Raw genomic sequence first — 18,373 nt, forward strand, 5'->3', positions numbered from 1 at the left:
AACCTCTAAACACAAGTTAAGTGAATTAAGGACAGCATGATAAGAAGAAAGCCAATCCATACCCAAGATAACATCAAAGTCCACCATTAGCGGAGTTTTCTTATAATAACAGTTATCACTCTAGTATCCAGATGGCCCCAATTGAGGCGTTGTATGGAAGGCGGTGTAGGTCTCCGATTGGTTGGTTTGATTCGGCGGATATAGACTCTTTGGATATAGACTTGTTGAGAGATGCTATGGAGCAAGTCCGTATGATTCAGTATTGATTATTGACAGCTCAGAGTCGACAGAAGAGTTACGCAGACCGGAGAGTTAGAGCCTTGGTGTTTATGGAGGGTGATCATGTTTGGCTCCGAGTATCACCCATGAAGGGTGTGATGTGGTTCAAAAAGAAGGGCAAGCTTAGTCCTAGATTCATTGGCCCTTTTGAGATTTTAAGCCGAGTGGGAGAGGTGGCCTATAAGTTGGCCTTACCACCTAGTTTGTCAGCAGTACATCCTGTTTTTCATGTCTCTATGCTTCGGAAGTATATTCCAGACGAATCTCATGTGCTTTCACTTGACTCTGTGGAGTTGGGTCAAGACTTGGCATTTGAGGAGGAGCCTATAGCTATTTTGGAAAGGCAAATTCGAAAGCTTAGGACCAAAGAGATTGCTTTAGTGAAGGTGCAATGGAAGCACCGATCAGTGGGAGAGGCAACTTGGGAGACTGAGTCTGACATGCGTGCTAGATATCCTCAACTTTTTGAAGCTACAGGTTACGAGTCGGAATTTTTGTGATACCTTCCATTCTCTTCGTTTCCGAGGCATCTTGTGGAGGATTGTGAGGTAGCTGTTTGTCATCTCAGCGAACTTTCCTACTCCAGTTTATGACTTTGTTTTTACTTGAAAAACAACTTCATTTTAGACTTCTAATTTATTTCAATTCTAATGTTTACATTAGAGGCTTGTGCACGTGACAACCTGGTTTTGGGGATTGAATTAATATGACTTGGTTTCATACTAGAAATTGTTGTTGGATTTTCATTTACTTCCGCACTTTGTTAGATATTGGGTTTTAGGCTGACTTGTCTTGGTGGGATAAGACAAGTGCCATCACACCTATTTTTGGGTCGTGACACATTACATCATATTACATAACTTTAGACATAAAGTTTTTTTGAAGATTTTGTACAGCATCCTATTAGAATTTGATGAATATATCATCTTTATAACGTCATATTAACAGTAATTATGCACAACAAACAGTAACATCTCCATACATAACAATTTCGGACATATCTTTAACATAGTATCATTCTTTTAATTCACATAATAATACTTACCATCAAACAAATCCAATTAATAGGTTCATTCAATTATTATTTAATCAAAAACCATAAACATTAAGATCATCCAACACCACAGACCAACAACATGATTTCTAACCTATTCAATATTGAAATCTTAATAAGGATACTCGGGAAAGGAGTTCCACAAAAACGACGGGAAACAACCCTAGTTTTCAAGATCTTTGAATTATTTAATAGAAAGTTCTCTTGGAGAAATAAGTCCAGGAACATGAAGAAACCTTGAAATCTCCCTACAGAAATCGACAAATTTTCTACATTGTTCTTTCGTTCGTTGCGTACTATATTTGCATCATCTTTACTATGAGTTTTAATGTGATTCTAAGTCTTATAAAATGATCTTGAATAATTCAACTTCGGGTTTAATAAGTTAATTAAATAAATTAGTTAACATATTATGAAAAAGCCCCTCCTAAGTTGACTAAACATAGGAGAATGTTGACTTGACCCAAAATATTGAATTTTTGCGTTGACTATGGTCTTGGTCAACATTTTGACTTTATTTTAATAAATTAAATCCTTAATTTAATTAAATTAGGGGCCTAGGGTAATTAATAAAGTATCCATAATTCATTGGAACCATAATCAACCCTTTAGGACCATCCTAGGTTAAGTATTACGATGTTTCTTGAATTGTACTTGGTTAGCATAAGAATTTCGGTCTGACCCCTTTAATTTAATTAATTAAATGTCTAATTTATTCAATTAAGTTACCTAGGGTAATTACTAAGGTACCCTTAAGTATTTATACCCATAATTAATCCTTTGGACAATCTTAGGTTAGGAACAGGGTTCTCTTTTTCTTGTCTTAACCAAAATCTTAAAAATTTCCTTTTTATTTTCAGTTTTAGCCCTTTTAAATTAATTAATTTGCTAAATTAATTAATTAGGTAAAATAGGGGAATTACTAAAGTAACCCTTAATTTTTAGGACCATAACTAACCTTTTCGACCATCCTAGGTTAGGTACTAGGTTGTCTCTTTAACTTGTACTAGGTTAGTGTCAACCCGGTTTTGGTCCTAGGTTTGCGGGTGCACTAATGGGTCCATTTCGGTTAGTCCTAGGTTATTTAGCGAGTTATGACAGTTAGTTAGAACCTAGAGTTTTTTAGGAAGTTAGGCCCTACATGGAGTGGTCCCTTGTGCACTTTTTTTTCCCCTAACTACCCTAACCGAATTCCTTTAGGGTGGTCCCCTCCTTTTGCTTCTTCTTCACGTGTCTTGAACATGTGCTTGCACAGGTGTTGGTTGTACTTTCATAACTAACTATTATTTATGGTTCCTTTGTGAATGCCAATTTTCTATATGACCAATATTTTTCAATATTGAGCGTTGGAATATCTATGTATCCCCAATACTCATTCTTAAAGACCTATTGAACTCTTAACTAGATATCTAATTTCCAGAATGTTAGACTTTCCACAAGATGGTATCTTAGTTGGTGAACTAGTATCCCTTCCCTTTTAAGCCTTTGGTTTAGACACCCTATCATCCCTATACTTAGGGAACATGGAAGGAACTTTATTATACACCCTCTTATTGAACCTAGGCTTGTCTTGAATCTCAAGCCTACCCTTGTATGAACCACCATCAAAAGATCTTTCCCAATTGGCATCTCTACTCTTCCTCTTATCTCCAGCCTCTTCCACATATTGAGCAAGAACCATGAGATTAGAAATGTTCATATTGTCATGTAGAATATCCTAATGATATTCCTCTTGTATGTAATCCAACACCCCCATAACAAAGCGGTTCATTTCATCTCTAGGGTCGGAAACTAAAGAGAGAGCATATTTATATAATTAAGTGAATTTCAAGGAGTATTCAACCACACTCATACCTCCTTGACGAAGGTTGATGAACTCCACAACTTTAGCTTCCCGCTCTCCCAAGGGAAGAATCTATCAATAAAAGCTTTCTTGAACACTTCCCAAGTCACTGGTCCACCTCTTTACGGCCTATTGTCCCTCCATTGGACATAACAAGTTTGGGCCACACCTTTGAGTTGGTAAGTGGCTAACTCGGCCTTCTCACTAGTAGGTAATCCCATAGTACAGAGAATCTTGTATATTTAATCAATGAAATTATGGGGGTTTCTTAAACCATGGACCTATAGAAAGTAGGGGGGATTCATCCTAGTTCAATCCCTTAGACGAGACGCCATGGTAGCAACTTGTTGGTTTGCTCGGGGTACAACCTCCCGGTAAGCTTTGGTCGTGAATTGTGATTTAGTAGTGGAGGCTTATGCTTGCATAGTAATGGCTTGGTCCATGTGGAAAAAAGCATCCCTTATCTCACCATCCGTCAAAGGAGGAGGATTGACCGGGGTTTAGTCATTATTAACTTCTTCCTCAATAGGAGGAACTTGATAACCACGTGGAGGAACTCCCGCACAATCTCTTATTCAAGTCTTCGTTCCGCATTCCTTTGAGTATTCATTGCCTATAATCACAATAAAAAGATTAGATGCAAAATCCCAAAGAGGTAACACTCTAGACGCATGATATTGGACTTAGTTTCCTAAGCATCACATAGATTCCTATTCAAAAGTGTGGCGTGCTTCATAATTATGAAGACGAATCTATACAAACGTAGTAGAGAGAGACATCGACTAAAACATATTCAACCTCATTCTCTAATACCAAGTTTGTCACATCCGAGAATACTCCCAGGACGTAATCGGCATCATCGTCCTCTTTGAGTACTAAGACTAGCCTATTAGCTTACATCATTACATTCTTAGGTCAAAGTTAGCGGAAATTTAAAACTTTTACTACTTTTATATTGAGGTTTACACATACCTCTACATTCATATAATAGATATATATCGAGAACACATAAACCCTTTGTATAGGAATGTTACTGACTCTTCTACTTTTATTGAACGCACACATACACACACACACATACACACACACACGCACACACATACACACACACACACACACACACACACACACACACACACACATATATATATAGTATAACATAGCCTCAAATAGTCGTCTCATTCATAACCATATAGTAAAAGTATATCAATTTGGGCCTATCCCATACATCAATACAATAAGACCACATATAGGTCATAGAATGTCTTACATCCAAATGAAAAGAAAATAAAATAAGAGTCTTAATAGTAAAGAAACATCATATGATTGATAGCGGCATTACCCTAAAAAAGGAGGACCTACCCAACTTGGATGATCGAGAATTCCAAGTCTTCTTTAAAGTCGCCTTCAAAAGCCATTAAATGACGAGAACATAAAATATAATGGAAAAGGAAGAAATGGGGTTAGTACACAACTTGTACTAAGTATAAGACCATATGCACACATACTTTAAAATCATGCTAAGAATATGGACATTTCAATAAGTATGCCACTTACTTTGAAAGACTTTATGAACGTTCAACAAGGCTATACAAAATAATACATATTCATTAAGTCATAGGAAATCAATCTGTGGCATCTGTTGGTGACGCTGTCCATTGACAGCTTTTGCCACCTTTTGCAAGGGTCCTCCTCAAGGGCCCTTAGTTGGTCCTTGGGGAGTCGTGCCCTGACGTTTCAACTACAAACTAACTCTAATATGTGTTAGACACCCTTAGATGAATTTTCATGATTTTCCGACCCCTAAAAGCTAGTCAAACAGGCTAAGTCATGCTAGAACCTCATTGAACTAGCTTCTTGACGTCATGGACTTTCTTGGACGTTTTGGTTTCTATACTTTCTGATATGACTTATATTCATTAAAATAGACCATAAAACAGTGTCTATACCTTATGACACTCATGTTAGGCTCAAGAACACACCTTGGATTTTCGAAGTGTTACACTATTGAAACATTGTAATTATCCACTTATGGAAATATCACTCTATGTCCTTTGGTCTATTAGGCTAACCACCTCATGAGGACTATGGTGAACCTACCTTCCTACATTGGGAAGGGACACCCCTCATCTTCAATTTCACTCAGTGGTAAGCTAAGTTTCCCTATTGATAACCATTATTTTCGTTACTTAATAAACATAGGCTTAAGCGAGTTAACTTCTCATATTCTTATCTCATAGGTCATAGATTAGACTTCATCAACTAAATTATGTGAGAAGTCCTTTTACATGGACATAGAATATGTAAAGTACCATCTATTTTAATGTACGCATAAGAACACCTTTCAAGATCCCCTCTATTGACTAGATCATCATACATGTATGTGTAAACATATATGTGAGAAAACCTTTCACATAAACACTCTTAGACCATACATGTTCATACTTTTTTTCATTCATGCATAAGAGTATAAGTGTAACTATATGAGCACTCCTTTAATGTAGAGACATTTAGACACTATGCACATTCATACATCATCATATCATACAATTGACATCATAGCATATATGACAAATTCATAACATGCTCATGCATAGATATTCATGTACATAAATCACTAACCTAGGAACTATCCTATCAAGGGACACATGTGCGATGCATAGACAAGATCTAATACCTTTGACCATACTAGTATACCTATCAAGTCATCCTAGTTAAGGAATGCATAACATGCTTCATGGACATATACTTTACATGCATAGTATTAGACATTAGTTCATATGAGAATACCCTTTTATTAGACACCATGAACCTATACTACTTTGTAAGCATACATAAGGTGTGAGTGTATGTGCACATTGGTCAAATAATCACCTAATGTCTATCAACCACAGATTGAGGCAGCCACCCTCTTAGGACCACAATGAACATTCAATCATAGACCACACAACACATAATAGCATCGGAGACAAGATAACTACAACACTTGCATTCAAGCCTCCTAACCATTACTAATCACACATTCATATAGGGGTACATAGGTAAGGGGCCATTAACCATTATACTTCATAATGGGAAGCATATAGAACATACCCAACATAGTCACCGACATGCTCATAATATTAGCAACACAACCTAGATTATAAACTAGAATAGATTCTAGGCATAAGCTTCACATAGTGTAATCATCATAACAATACACCCATACAATCATCAAATTGCATTCAAGGCCATAATAAACACGTATATAACTACAACAAAGTAAACACTGCCACCATTAAATTACCATACAAAACAATGCCATACAAGGATAATTCTATCCACAATAATATAGAAAAGTAGAGAAATATAGCTATTTTACCAATTCATCAACCTTTGATGATCGTTGATCAATACTCACAATTCATCAACATTACTAGTATGGGGAAGTAACTAAATGTATCTTAACATGGACAAAATCATACATAAACCACAACAAGATCATGATACTAACATGTACACTACATCACCAATCTAATAGAGAGTAGAGAGACATAGATCACTTACCAATCTTCTTTTCTTTGATCATCAATGATCAATATTCATAATTCATCAGCAATGCAAATATAGGACAGTACCTAAAGATATCACAAACTAAACTAAATCATGCTTCATCTACCTTATAATTGAGATCACATCATGTACATCAAATTATTGATATGTAGAGGCTAGAAGAGCCTAGATAAATCCTTACCAATTTCATCAATAATCTATTCTTATTGTATCAATTGCACCTAATTCAACATCACATTACATATAGGCAATATCTAAGTCAACTCATCACAATTGAATCTCAAAAAAATCATTTAGCATCAATATCACTACATACTACATTGTGTGCTAAATCGAGATTGGGAGTGATCATGGCTTCATCATGGAATTGAATTGAAAATCACATTCAAAACATTATCTAATCACCAATTCATTAACATTTTGCTTTTGAAACTATTTTGAGAAGGAACCCGTGATTAATTTTTGACAATGTATTCAGGGAGGGGCTCGAGAGGATGATGATATTTTAACCCTGCAACTATGAGAAACTCTCTTATGCCACAAAAGACTGGCATGACACAATAATTAATAACAATCTCATCCTTCTGTTCTAGATTTTGAAAAATACACTTTCTTAGAAGTTCATAAACCATGGTAATTTGAAAACGTGGAATTGTATTAGTGGCTAAATCAAGAAAATGGTCGAAACAACTATAAAAATCTACCAAATGATTACTCTTGACGATAGACCTGAAGTTGTTGAGGATTGACCTAATAATTCAATGACCATTAGCATTAGGTTGTAGAAGCACAGGGAAAGCGTCTGCACTAATAATGTAACCCCGTAATAACTAATAGCATTGCAAACTTCATGAAGATCTTGTTCTTCTTCATCAATTTCATTTATTTTTTGTCTTCATGCACAACTATTTCTCTATTTTTTCCTCCTTCATTCTCAAGTACTTCTATATTTTTTCCTAGTTCTTCCTCAATTTCTGTTTGTTTTTCCTCTTCTTTCTCAACTACTTCTCTATTTTCTCCTTTATCTTCCTCCTCAACTTCTTCTACTCTTTCACCATCATCAACAACTTCATTTTTTTATTCTTCTCTTTCTTCAGATTCTTTTTTAGAGTATTCTGCTTCCACTTGAGGAGAAGAAACTACTTTAAATGCAAGTTCTTCTAAAACAGTGGTATTTTCATTGTTCCAAGAAACTTTAGTCCTAGCCTTCTTCAAAATCTTTGTTAAGTCAGTTGTATCAATTTTTCTTTAGACAGGAGTCATTATATTTTTATCTGCAACCAAAACAAATATTTGAATGCCACACATGAGCTACAAATGAAGTTTTTTCGGATACACAACAATACAAACAACAAATACAATTCAATGTCACACATGAACCAATGAAAAAACCGCAAAATCCTCCCTAAACACTATCCAACGGACTACAATGAAGATTTTTGAATTCAAAAAATATTTCAAAAAAGAATAACTACACAATTAAAAAGTGATATAACCACTAAAAATAGGGAAAACAAGTAAGCATGCATTTCAAACCTTATTAGATTTTACTTGAGAAGATAACAAAGATAAACTACAAATGATGAGGACAACGATGTGTTTCTATATAAGAGGATCGCAATAGGTTATCACTGGTATAATAGAAAATATCGCAAGAATAATGATTTGTGAAGGAAGTAATAATTGAACGAGAGGAGGAGAAAAGAAAACTGAAATTAGTAAAAATAAGTTAAATTTTGAGTATGAAACGACTTTCATAGAAGTGAGGAGAGAGAGAGAGAGGAGACAGGAAAAAATGAAGGGACGATTGTACTAAAGTTGTTTTATGTTTTTTTTTGAATTTTGACGATTAAAAATGTTACATATATTACCACATATATACGTTCTATTGGTTCACATACCACCTTTCTCTGACATATTTTATTTTGTATAATGTTGCCACATATATCCTTTATATGACATATCTTACCACATATCTCCTTTCTATGAAATATGTTGCCATGTGTATCCTTTCTATTTGTACACATGCAGATAGTTATGTGGTGTTTTTTAAAACAGAAGTTATATATGTTACCACATACACCACATTTCTTCCTTTCCATCATAATAGATATTAGTTCTAACAAAATCAGATTAATCATTTATATTAATATTATTAGCAAAAATTAACACTTCACCAATTATTTTATACAACTTATCAACAAAAAGGTAATTCATAATGATATACATAACCACCTCTCTAATCAATGGTGTTAACCACAACATTTTCATCGATCTTTTGTTTTGAGGTTTCTACGGGTCTTCATTCTTACTAATATAGACATTTCGAGCCTTTGAAATCTCATAATTCCATAGGAATGAAGCATATCTCATGCGAAGGATTTCAACAGTAAGTCCACAAGATGGTACTTCTAGTCCATCACCCAAAAATTCAGAGTATGCATCGACAAATAGTCCACAATCTCTAGTTGGTGTATCATCAATTAGAAAATAAAATAGCATCATATCTCGATATTCGTAAGACAAAAGCATAATGTGATACATACAGATTAATGCTTTCTTGTTGGGCATACCAGTAACATGTCTAACTTCGAATGGGTGAGATTTGTTCTTTCCTTCATAACATTCAAGAACTGACTAGTTAGTTTGCTTTTTTTACTCTAAAAATATGCTTAACTCAAGGTACTTTGGCAGCATTGTAGAAAACTTTTAGATCTCGGAGGGAAATTTTCTGTTAGACCTTGATGAGAACAATGAATTATAACTTTTATGCACTGTTCCTTCAATGCAACGACTGCCAACACCCAATGGAAGTCACCATTACTATTTACAGGGACATAAACATTATATGTCAAGTGCAAAGGTGATATACCGTGGTTTCACGGTATAATTAATACTTTTTCCTTAAGTTTAGTGTGTCCGAAAGCCCTTTTTGTGCTAATTTTGATATAAGTTTTTCTTTGTTTTGCAGGAAATCTTTCTAAAGCTGAATGCGGAGATTTTGAGCGAAAAATGCAGAAGAGACCACCTACGGAGCTTATGACGGTCCGTCGTGCTTGTGACGGTCTGTAGGTGGCAGCGTAGAGAAGCTGCTGAAGGAACATGGGGAAGTCTGACCAAGTGTGGGATTACAAAGCTTGTGACGGTCCGTCATGGATATGACGGTCCATCCTGCAGGTTCGTCGCGAAGATCAGAGAAGTGATCCCAGTACCCAAATTCCAAAAGTTGAAGTATTTTGTAACGAAGACCCTCGACGGACCGTCGTGCCTGTGACGGTCTGTCACACTTGCCGTCGAGGGGAATGAAGAAAGCAGCAGAAGAATTTCACCCAAGTATGGGGCGACGGAGCCCACGACGGTCCGTCATGACCACGACGTTCCGTCGCGTGGTCCGTCGACCCAGCCGCGTTTTGGCAGATTTTCAGTAATTAGAATCCTTGTTTAATTAGGTTTTTATTTTTTATAAATAGTTCGAAAAACCTCGTTTTTGAGGTTAGACTCTTGGAGATTAAACATCATATTATTAGACTTTGTTTTTCTAAGTTTTTGATTGTTGGAGATTCTTACAAGTAACTCTTGTTGATTAATCAAGCAAATTTTCAGAGTTTATTCTTTCTCATTAAAGTAAGTACATGAATTCTTGTTTAATATATTTGAATATTGTGTTTATGGCTATGAGGAACTAAACTCTATAACTAGGGTTGTGGGAACCATAGGCAAATAATGAGATAAACCCTAGCTAAAATAACAATTCTAGAATAGTGTCTTGCATGTATTAATAATTCTTTCGCATAGAAATCTTTTTAACGGATGATCAACGTTAGAACTCGTCATAATGCTACTTGCCGGACCAAGGAGGTAGATAATAGGAAAAGAATTATTAACATAGATTTAGTGTATACTATCTAATAGGCTAGTATTGATTGGTACGAGGTAATAACTGAGTCAAATATCGAATATGATGCTTAATATGAGGTAAGGATAAGGGTTAGGAAAGCAACACACATAGCCGGACCAAGGTGCGGAGTGAGATTTTCTAGATGCCGGACCAAGGATTTAGAAATACATAACTTATCACTTTGCATGCAAGATACTAGGAAAGAAATGTTATAGCTAGAATTATCAAGTTATGAACCTGTGGGGAACACGTAAGCCCTAGTTACTTTGATTACTTGATTAAAACTCAACATTAAAAGCTGTTAAGTGTCTCTGTCAAGTTCGTTAGTTATTTTTTATTTTATTAGGAAGTAGAAAACCCCCCTTTTATGCTTTTACCTTTTAAGAAATTCATCAACCAAACAATAGTAATTACAAGTTGGAGTTAAGTCTAGACTATTTTCCTCGTGGGAACGATCCCAACCTCACTAGTTGGGTTATTTACTTGACGTGACCGCTTTACTTCTCATTTGAGAAGTAAGTTTGAGCGTATCAAATTTTGGCGCCGTTGCCGGGGAATTTAGCTTTTAGATTAACTTGAACTTCTTACTATAGTTTAGTTGATATTTTCTTGATTTTACTTTGTTTTATTGTTTTTGATTCATTGTCAGAATTATCCTCCTTGTATGCCAAATACACGGAGAGGAAGAGAACCGTTGTTCCCCTACGATCACGAGCTAGAACGTACACTGCGAAACATGAATCGTAACTTGGGAATCAATGATGAGGATCCAAACCAGAACATCCCAGCTCCGGCTAATGTTCATGGTCAGATGTTACCCGATGCTCCGGGTGAACATCAACAGAGGGGACAGAATCCCGCTCCACGGCCCCAAGCATACTACAGAGGCTATGATAACATAGCAGATTCGGATGGGCCACTGGTTTTGCCTCCTCTACCTACAGGCCACACTTTTGTGGTAACTAGTAGTCTGATGCAAATGCTCACTGCCAAAGGTTTGTTTTCAGGGCTACCTTCTGAGGATCCACATGCCCATATAGCTAAGGTAAGGGCAGTGTGTAAGAGTTGTGTGGGGAGGCCTGATTTAGATCTAGATGTAATAGGTCTCAGAGTGTTTCCTCTCTCACTGACGGGAGAGGCTGCTATGTGGTTTACTGAGCTCCCATACAACTCTATTTTTACTTGGAACCAACTACGGGATGTCTTCTTAGCACGCTACTATCCAGTCTCCAAGAAATTAAACCACAAAGACAGGGTGAATAACTTTGTGGCACTACCAGGAGAGTCAGTTAGTAGTTCTTGGGATAGATTCACCTCATTCTTGAGAAGTGTCCCAAATCACCGTATTGATGATGAGTCACTAAAGGAATACTTCTATAGGGGACAAGATGATAACAATAAAGCGGTGTTGGACACTATAGCAGGTGGATCTTATGGAGAATGCCCTTATGCTGAGATTGCTGAGAAATTAGAGAAAATCTCCCGTAACAACAAAGCTTGGAGTACTAGGAAGTCCGATACAGGGAGAAACACCTTTGCAGTGCAGTCCACTCACAACCCAGCCACAGATGATATTCGGGAAGAAATGGCTCAGATGAGAATTGAGCTTGGGTTGGTACTAAAACATGTCACTGGGGGTGCAGAAAAGATTAATGCAGTCAACTACTTGGCTAAACCACCACCCCCTAACGGTGAATGTTACTATGAGGAGGATTCCTATGCAGTCAATGAACAAATGGGGGGTTTCCGACCAAGCGCCCAAGGCTCAAATCAGGATAATTGGCGCCAAGGTCAAGGTAACCAAGGTCAGAACTATGGTAACTACAACCGTGAGGGTCATTATGTCCGAGATGGTAACTACAACCACGACAACAACTTCAACAGGAGTAACTATGGTAATAGAAACGACAGGAGTGGACCCTATGTTCCTCCTCAAAATCGTGAAGTTACTCCTAGGGATGGTGGAGATAGTATGGCGCGAGTTGAGGATATGTTGCACAAAATGATGAGGAGGTTCGATGCTAGTGATGAGCACATTAAATAATTAAGAGGTGAGTTAGCTAGTATTGGGCAAAAAGTGGACACACACGCAATTTCGATTAAACAGATCGAATTGCAAGTGGCCCAATTATCTGCGACAGTGAACACACGGCAACCGGGCACTCTTCCTAGCAACACTGTCCAAAATCCAAAGAATGATGCACACTGTATGGCAATTACTACTCGGAGTGGTAGGCAAACCATTGACCCACCCATGCCATCTGCTGAGAAAAATGTAAGAAAGGATAATGATAAGGTGGTAAAGGGTAGTGGTGAAACAGATGAAAGTAATGGAACAGATGCAGAAGTACCTATCAAGGTAATCCCCATGCCTAGGCCACCACCACCCTTCCCTCAGAGATTAGTGAAAAAGACTGAGAATGGTAAATACTGGCGCTTCATAACAATGTTGAAGCAGCTCTCTATCAATGTCCCTTTGGTAGAAGCTCTAGAACAAATGCCCGGTTATGCCAAATTTATGAAAGATCTGGTCACCAAGAAAAGATCGGTCACGTTTGAGGATGATGATAGATTGCAACATTGTAGTGCTATCGCTACAAGATCCCTAGTACAAAAGAAAGAAGATCCGGGTGCGTTCACTATTCCTTGCACAGTTGGGTCATTACATTTTGCGAAAGCATTATGTGATCTGGGGGCAAGCATAAATCTAATGCCCCTCTCAATTTACAAGAAGTTGGGTTTGGGGGATCCAAAACCCACTGCGATGCGGCTACTGATGGCCGATCGGACTGTGAAAAAGCCCATAGGGATACTCCATGATGTGCTAGTAAAAGTGGAGTCATTCATTTTTCAAGCAGATTTTGTGATTCTTGATTGCGAAGTCGATTTCGAGGTGCCCATTATTCTTGGGAGGCCATTTCTTGCTACAGGTAGAGCCTTAGTTGACATGGAGAAGGGACAGATGACATTTCGGTTGAATAATGAAGAAGCAACCTTCAACATTTGTAGGACCATGAGGCAGAGTGGTGAGCTCCAATCGGTATCTGCCATATCCCACAAAGAAAAGTTGAAGAAGGGGACTGAACAAAAATTTGCAAAACAAGAGTTCGTGGTTGGGGATTTGGTACTTGTAGACAGTTCTGGGGTGCCTTGTCTTCCAGGTAGGCTCAAGTCCAAATGGACTGGCCCTTACTTGATTACCCAAATATTCCCTCATGGGGCAGTTGAGTTAAAAGCCAAGGAGGGAGTGCGGTTTAAGAAGAATAGAGATAGAATAAAACTCTATTTTGGGCATAAAGCATCGGGGAATAAAGTGATAGAGGCATGCCATCTTGATGAAGTCTGAGTAATCAAGTGGCCCCAGTCGTGCCGCGACGTTAAATCTGGCGCTTGTTGGGAGGCAACCCAATACTTGTCGTCTTTTTAATAATGGTAGCATTTTTCTATAAATGGGTTTTAAATTTGCAGGCACATCAGCAGGAAATTCTACAGAAAACTACTCCGCAGTAGCCACTGACGGATGCAACGACGAACCGTCGCCTGTGAAATAGACCGTCGTATGCACCGTCACACCAGGTACGTATTTCTGTCATTTTTGAAACTAGGGCACACACAACGGACACCACTACGGGGCGTCGCATGTGCGACGGACTGTTGTCGGGGTACCGTCGCACGATTAATGAAATTAACCCGACCCGACCCGGCTGGACCCCTTTTCAAAATTTGACCGTTTATACTCCCCATCCCTCCATATTCCACCCCATTACTTCCACTTCCTCTCATCTCCCCTCTCTTTTCCACTTCCACACTTCCCCCACTGATCATTACTTCCACAATCTCCCCAACCTTATTACTATCAGTTACTTGTCGGTGCTGCTGTTTTTGGTATCTACCTTGCCACCTGAATCATTCCCCACTTGTGTTTTCTCCATTTTCAAGGTATGTGTCTCTAAATTTGTAATCATTTCTCTTGTATTTTTGTTTATTAGTTATTATTTCGTTCCTAGTCGTCTCTTGTTACCTTGATATGATTATGTCTAGACCTAGGCTCTAAATGTTTGAATTTTCCATGATAATAACCTCAGACATAGGTGATTTCACATTAATAGTTTCCTAGGTAGTTGGGATAGACACATAGAGGTCCACAACACTACACGACCATATGTGTTCATTGGGGTTGCTTAGGGTACCTACAGTTCTGTCTCTGATATTCAGAACGAGACCCCGATGACGGTCCGTCGTAGGGTCCGTCACATAAGCCCTAGCACCCTCCCCAACGACGCCTGTGACGGACCGTTGTCTTCACGACTGTCCGTCCTGCACAACCGTCATGATTGTCAGAGACCCCAATGATAAGGGTCTCCAAAAATTTTCCAAGTGTCCAACGACGGACACTTACGATGGACCGTCACACCCACGATGATCCATCCTGCACGACCGTCATGATGGTCAGAGACCCCTATGATAAGGGCCTCCAAAAATTCTCCAAGTGTCCAACGACGTACACTTACGACGGACCGTCACACCCACGACGGTCCGTCCTGCACGACCGTCATGATAGTCAGAGAACCCTCTTCTGAGGTTCTCCCATCATTTTCTAAGTGTCCAATGACGGACCCTTACGACGGACCGTCATACCCACGACGGTCCGTCCTGCTTAACCGTCATGATGGTCAGCGACCCATCCTTCAGGGTTCCTTATATATACATATACCAAGTATAACACGACGGACCTCATGATGGTCCGTCATAGTCACGACGAGCCGTCATAGGTCCCATCGTGTAGTACAGTTTCAATATTACTAACACATTTTTTTAAAGTGTCATGTCATATGATCTTGCCTGATTTGATTGCCACTACTCATACTAACATTGCCCCTTTACAGGTACTATCGACTATGGCACTCAAGCAAGACCGCACTTATGCACGCAGGCGATCTAAGTCTGTCGCCCCATCTGCACGCTTGATCATCACGTCTGATGATGAGCGGGACCCTAAATACATGCCCCCAGGCACCTCCGCTCCTTCCCGTGCTACACGTGCCTCCAGAGCCACACCCAAGACGGTGGCGTCCGGCGTAGTCACTGCCTCCCAGTCTGATGAGGAGCGCACACTGACCGGCACACCCTCTGGGTCGGTCACAAACGAGGAAGGAGCTTCTGGCTCCTTGGGAGCATCCTGGTCCGAGGAAGCTTCAGGATCTGCTGAGGTTCCCGCACCCGCCACTGCTGCAGCGTCGGCCTCGTCTGATGAGGCTGACAGTTCAGACTCCATATCCGGCGCACCAGCCCCGGTCCCCACCCCAGCCTCTGACCAGCCAAACCGGTGGTGCGTTGAAGGCCATTTTCAGGTTTACTCCGACGCGAAGTTCTTGACCGATAAAGGAGTAATGACTCGAACACTCACCCTGGAGCGGCGGGTACTTACAGGGAGTCTCCCCTCGATGCCGGAGATCCACAACATATTCACCAGGCATCGCCTAGAGTGGACATCCCGTCCCTTGGGACGATACAATGAGGAGATGGTCCGAGAGTTCTACGCGTCCTACGTAGCGACTCTCCGATCACAGATCGACAGGTGGGCTGCTCCCGCGAAACAGGCCCCATTGGAGCAGGTTCTAGTCCGGGGCGTGCAGGTTGACATTTCCCTGCCCGCCATCCGCCGGTTCCTATACGGCGAGAGTGCAGATGCTACTCGGACCCCCATCACTGCCGAGTTTGACTACCGCTGGCAGGTAGTGAAGGATGGACAGTTCCTGCGAGAGCCAGCACTAAGGGAGACCACCGAGCGGTGGATGGCCCTACACTTATCAATCGACGGAGAGGGTGCAAATTGGGTCACCGAGCCGAAGGGGGCCATCAAGAAGGCCAACCTCACGTTTGTCACCAAGTTCTTGTGGCTGCTCGTGCGTCACTGCCTTTCCCCCACAGCTGCTGATAACATAGTCACCTGCGATCGAGCAGTGCTGATGGCGGCGATGATAGCCGGCTTCGAGGTGGACTATGCATGGCTTCTCCAGGCAGTCATGCACGAGAGGGCATTCAAGGTCACCACCACCTACCCCTTTCCGTGCATGATCTTTGCCCTTTGCAGGTCTGCAGGTGTGCCCATATGGCACATAGATCAGTTGAGGACCCCGCCGGGTATCGTTGACGTCGGCCTCATCAGAGACAAGGCCAATGAGTTGGCCCCATGTCGAGGGCCCCGTCCAAAGCTGCCACCACTATCTGATGACCTTGCGGATACGGTGGCCCAGGCTCGCACAGCTACACAGGCATCCACGGACACTACCCCGGTCGAGTCTATCCCGGGTAGCAGCACAGCCCCTCTACCGACACCGGCCCCGCTTGCCCGAGTCCAAAAACTGGAGGCACAAATGGCCACTCTTCTGCATCATATCCAGCCGTGGATGCAGAAGTCTATTGCTGAGTCTGAGGCGCGTATGGAGAGGCAGATGCAGCGGAAGATTGCTGAGGTTAACCAGCGCCTCGATGCCTTTGAATTGAGAGTATTAGCTCGACCAGCCCCTCCGGTAGATGTGTCGACTATCTAGGCTGCAGTCTCCAGTCTTCGTGCAAACATCGACACGATCCCAGCGACAAGAGTGTCAGAGTCTATCGAGCCTGCTGAGGATACTGTATTGGCGGCTCTGTTTTCTACTCCAGACATTCCCCCATCTTCCCCGAGAGAGAGTGACAAGAGGCGGAGGTGTCGATCAGAGGATGAGGCGCGAGCAAGAAAGAAGGAGCGCCGAGAGATGGAGGCCGCGAGGAGAGCCTCACTTGCTGAGGCGGAGGCACACCAGATCAGAGCATCACAGATAGCGGCTGGGGCGTCTAGCTCCCGCATTGTAGAGACAGCAGGAGGCACTACTGAGGGTGCAGTTGTTGCTGAGGACATCACTGTGGGTGTCCAGATTGCAGAGGATGTGGGTTCTGGGAAACCAGACCCACCAGCTTGTTGATCGACGGCGCTATGCGCCACAGGTTTGCTTCACCTACCCCTCTAATCTTTAGATTTTTTTTATGCATTGGGGACAATTGCATGCTTTTTTGTTGGGGGTGGGGTAAATGGAAAGTGAGTGTTAGGGTGAAGTCTGAGTAGCCCAACTCACTATCCTCTTTTGGGGTTTTCTTGCCTGTGTTCTTTTTCCCCAAAAGACTGATTACTTTTTCTATTGAACCGGCACGTTATATCTTTTGTACATAGTTTAACTCTGAAGCATGATGGCTGAAATGATATCCCGATAAAACTGGAAAAGGTTGCATGAAAAGGCGTAGTAACTGATAATTGTGTGGATCTAAACATGAAATAGAGTTACACCATTGCACTACCCTAAACCTTCAAGTCGAACTAGGTGTCTGATAATCTGGTACAGTGATGAGATGTCAAGTGAGTGTGAGGAAATTTGAATAGTCCACTACTGATACGGAGCTAAAACTTGCCTGGTTAGTCCTGCTAAAAGTAAGTTGTAACATACAATTAGGAGAGGATCATAGGCCCTTATTCAATATAGCCCATTTCAAGCCTAAATAAAAGAAACCAAATGACAGTTATCCTTCGTTGATCCAAATAATTTGAGCTTAAAATTAGACCTTTCTTTTTCACCCCAACTGATCTTTTCTGGGAACAATATGTTGGCCCTGGTCCCTCCTTGGACATGTGCACCTCAGCTTATGCCAAAAGCATAAGTTGAGGGTGTCTAAAGTATAAACAACCTTCGTTATGGCCCTGACCCGATTTTGG

At 40.5% G+C, this 18,373-nt stretch overlaps 1 protein-coding gene across 1 annotated transcript; it reads left to right on the plus strand.

Moving 5' to 3' along the window:
• The first annotated feature begins 329 nt into the window (after positions 1-329).
• Positions 330-779, plus strand: LOC138340235 (uncharacterized). The gene has a single exon (XM_069291945.1). It carries the CDS (start codon positions 330-332, stop codon positions 777-779), a length of 450 nt encoding a protein of 149 aa, XP_069148046.1.
• Positions 780-18,373: the final 17,594 nt, after the last annotated feature.

Source organism: Solanum lycopersicum, chromosome 12 (genome assembly GCF_036512215.1).
Source record: "Solanum lycopersicum chromosome 12, SLM_r2.1".
Taxonomy (NCBI): Eukaryota; Viridiplantae; Streptophyta; class Magnoliopsida; order Solanales; family Solanaceae; genus Solanum; species Solanum lycopersicum.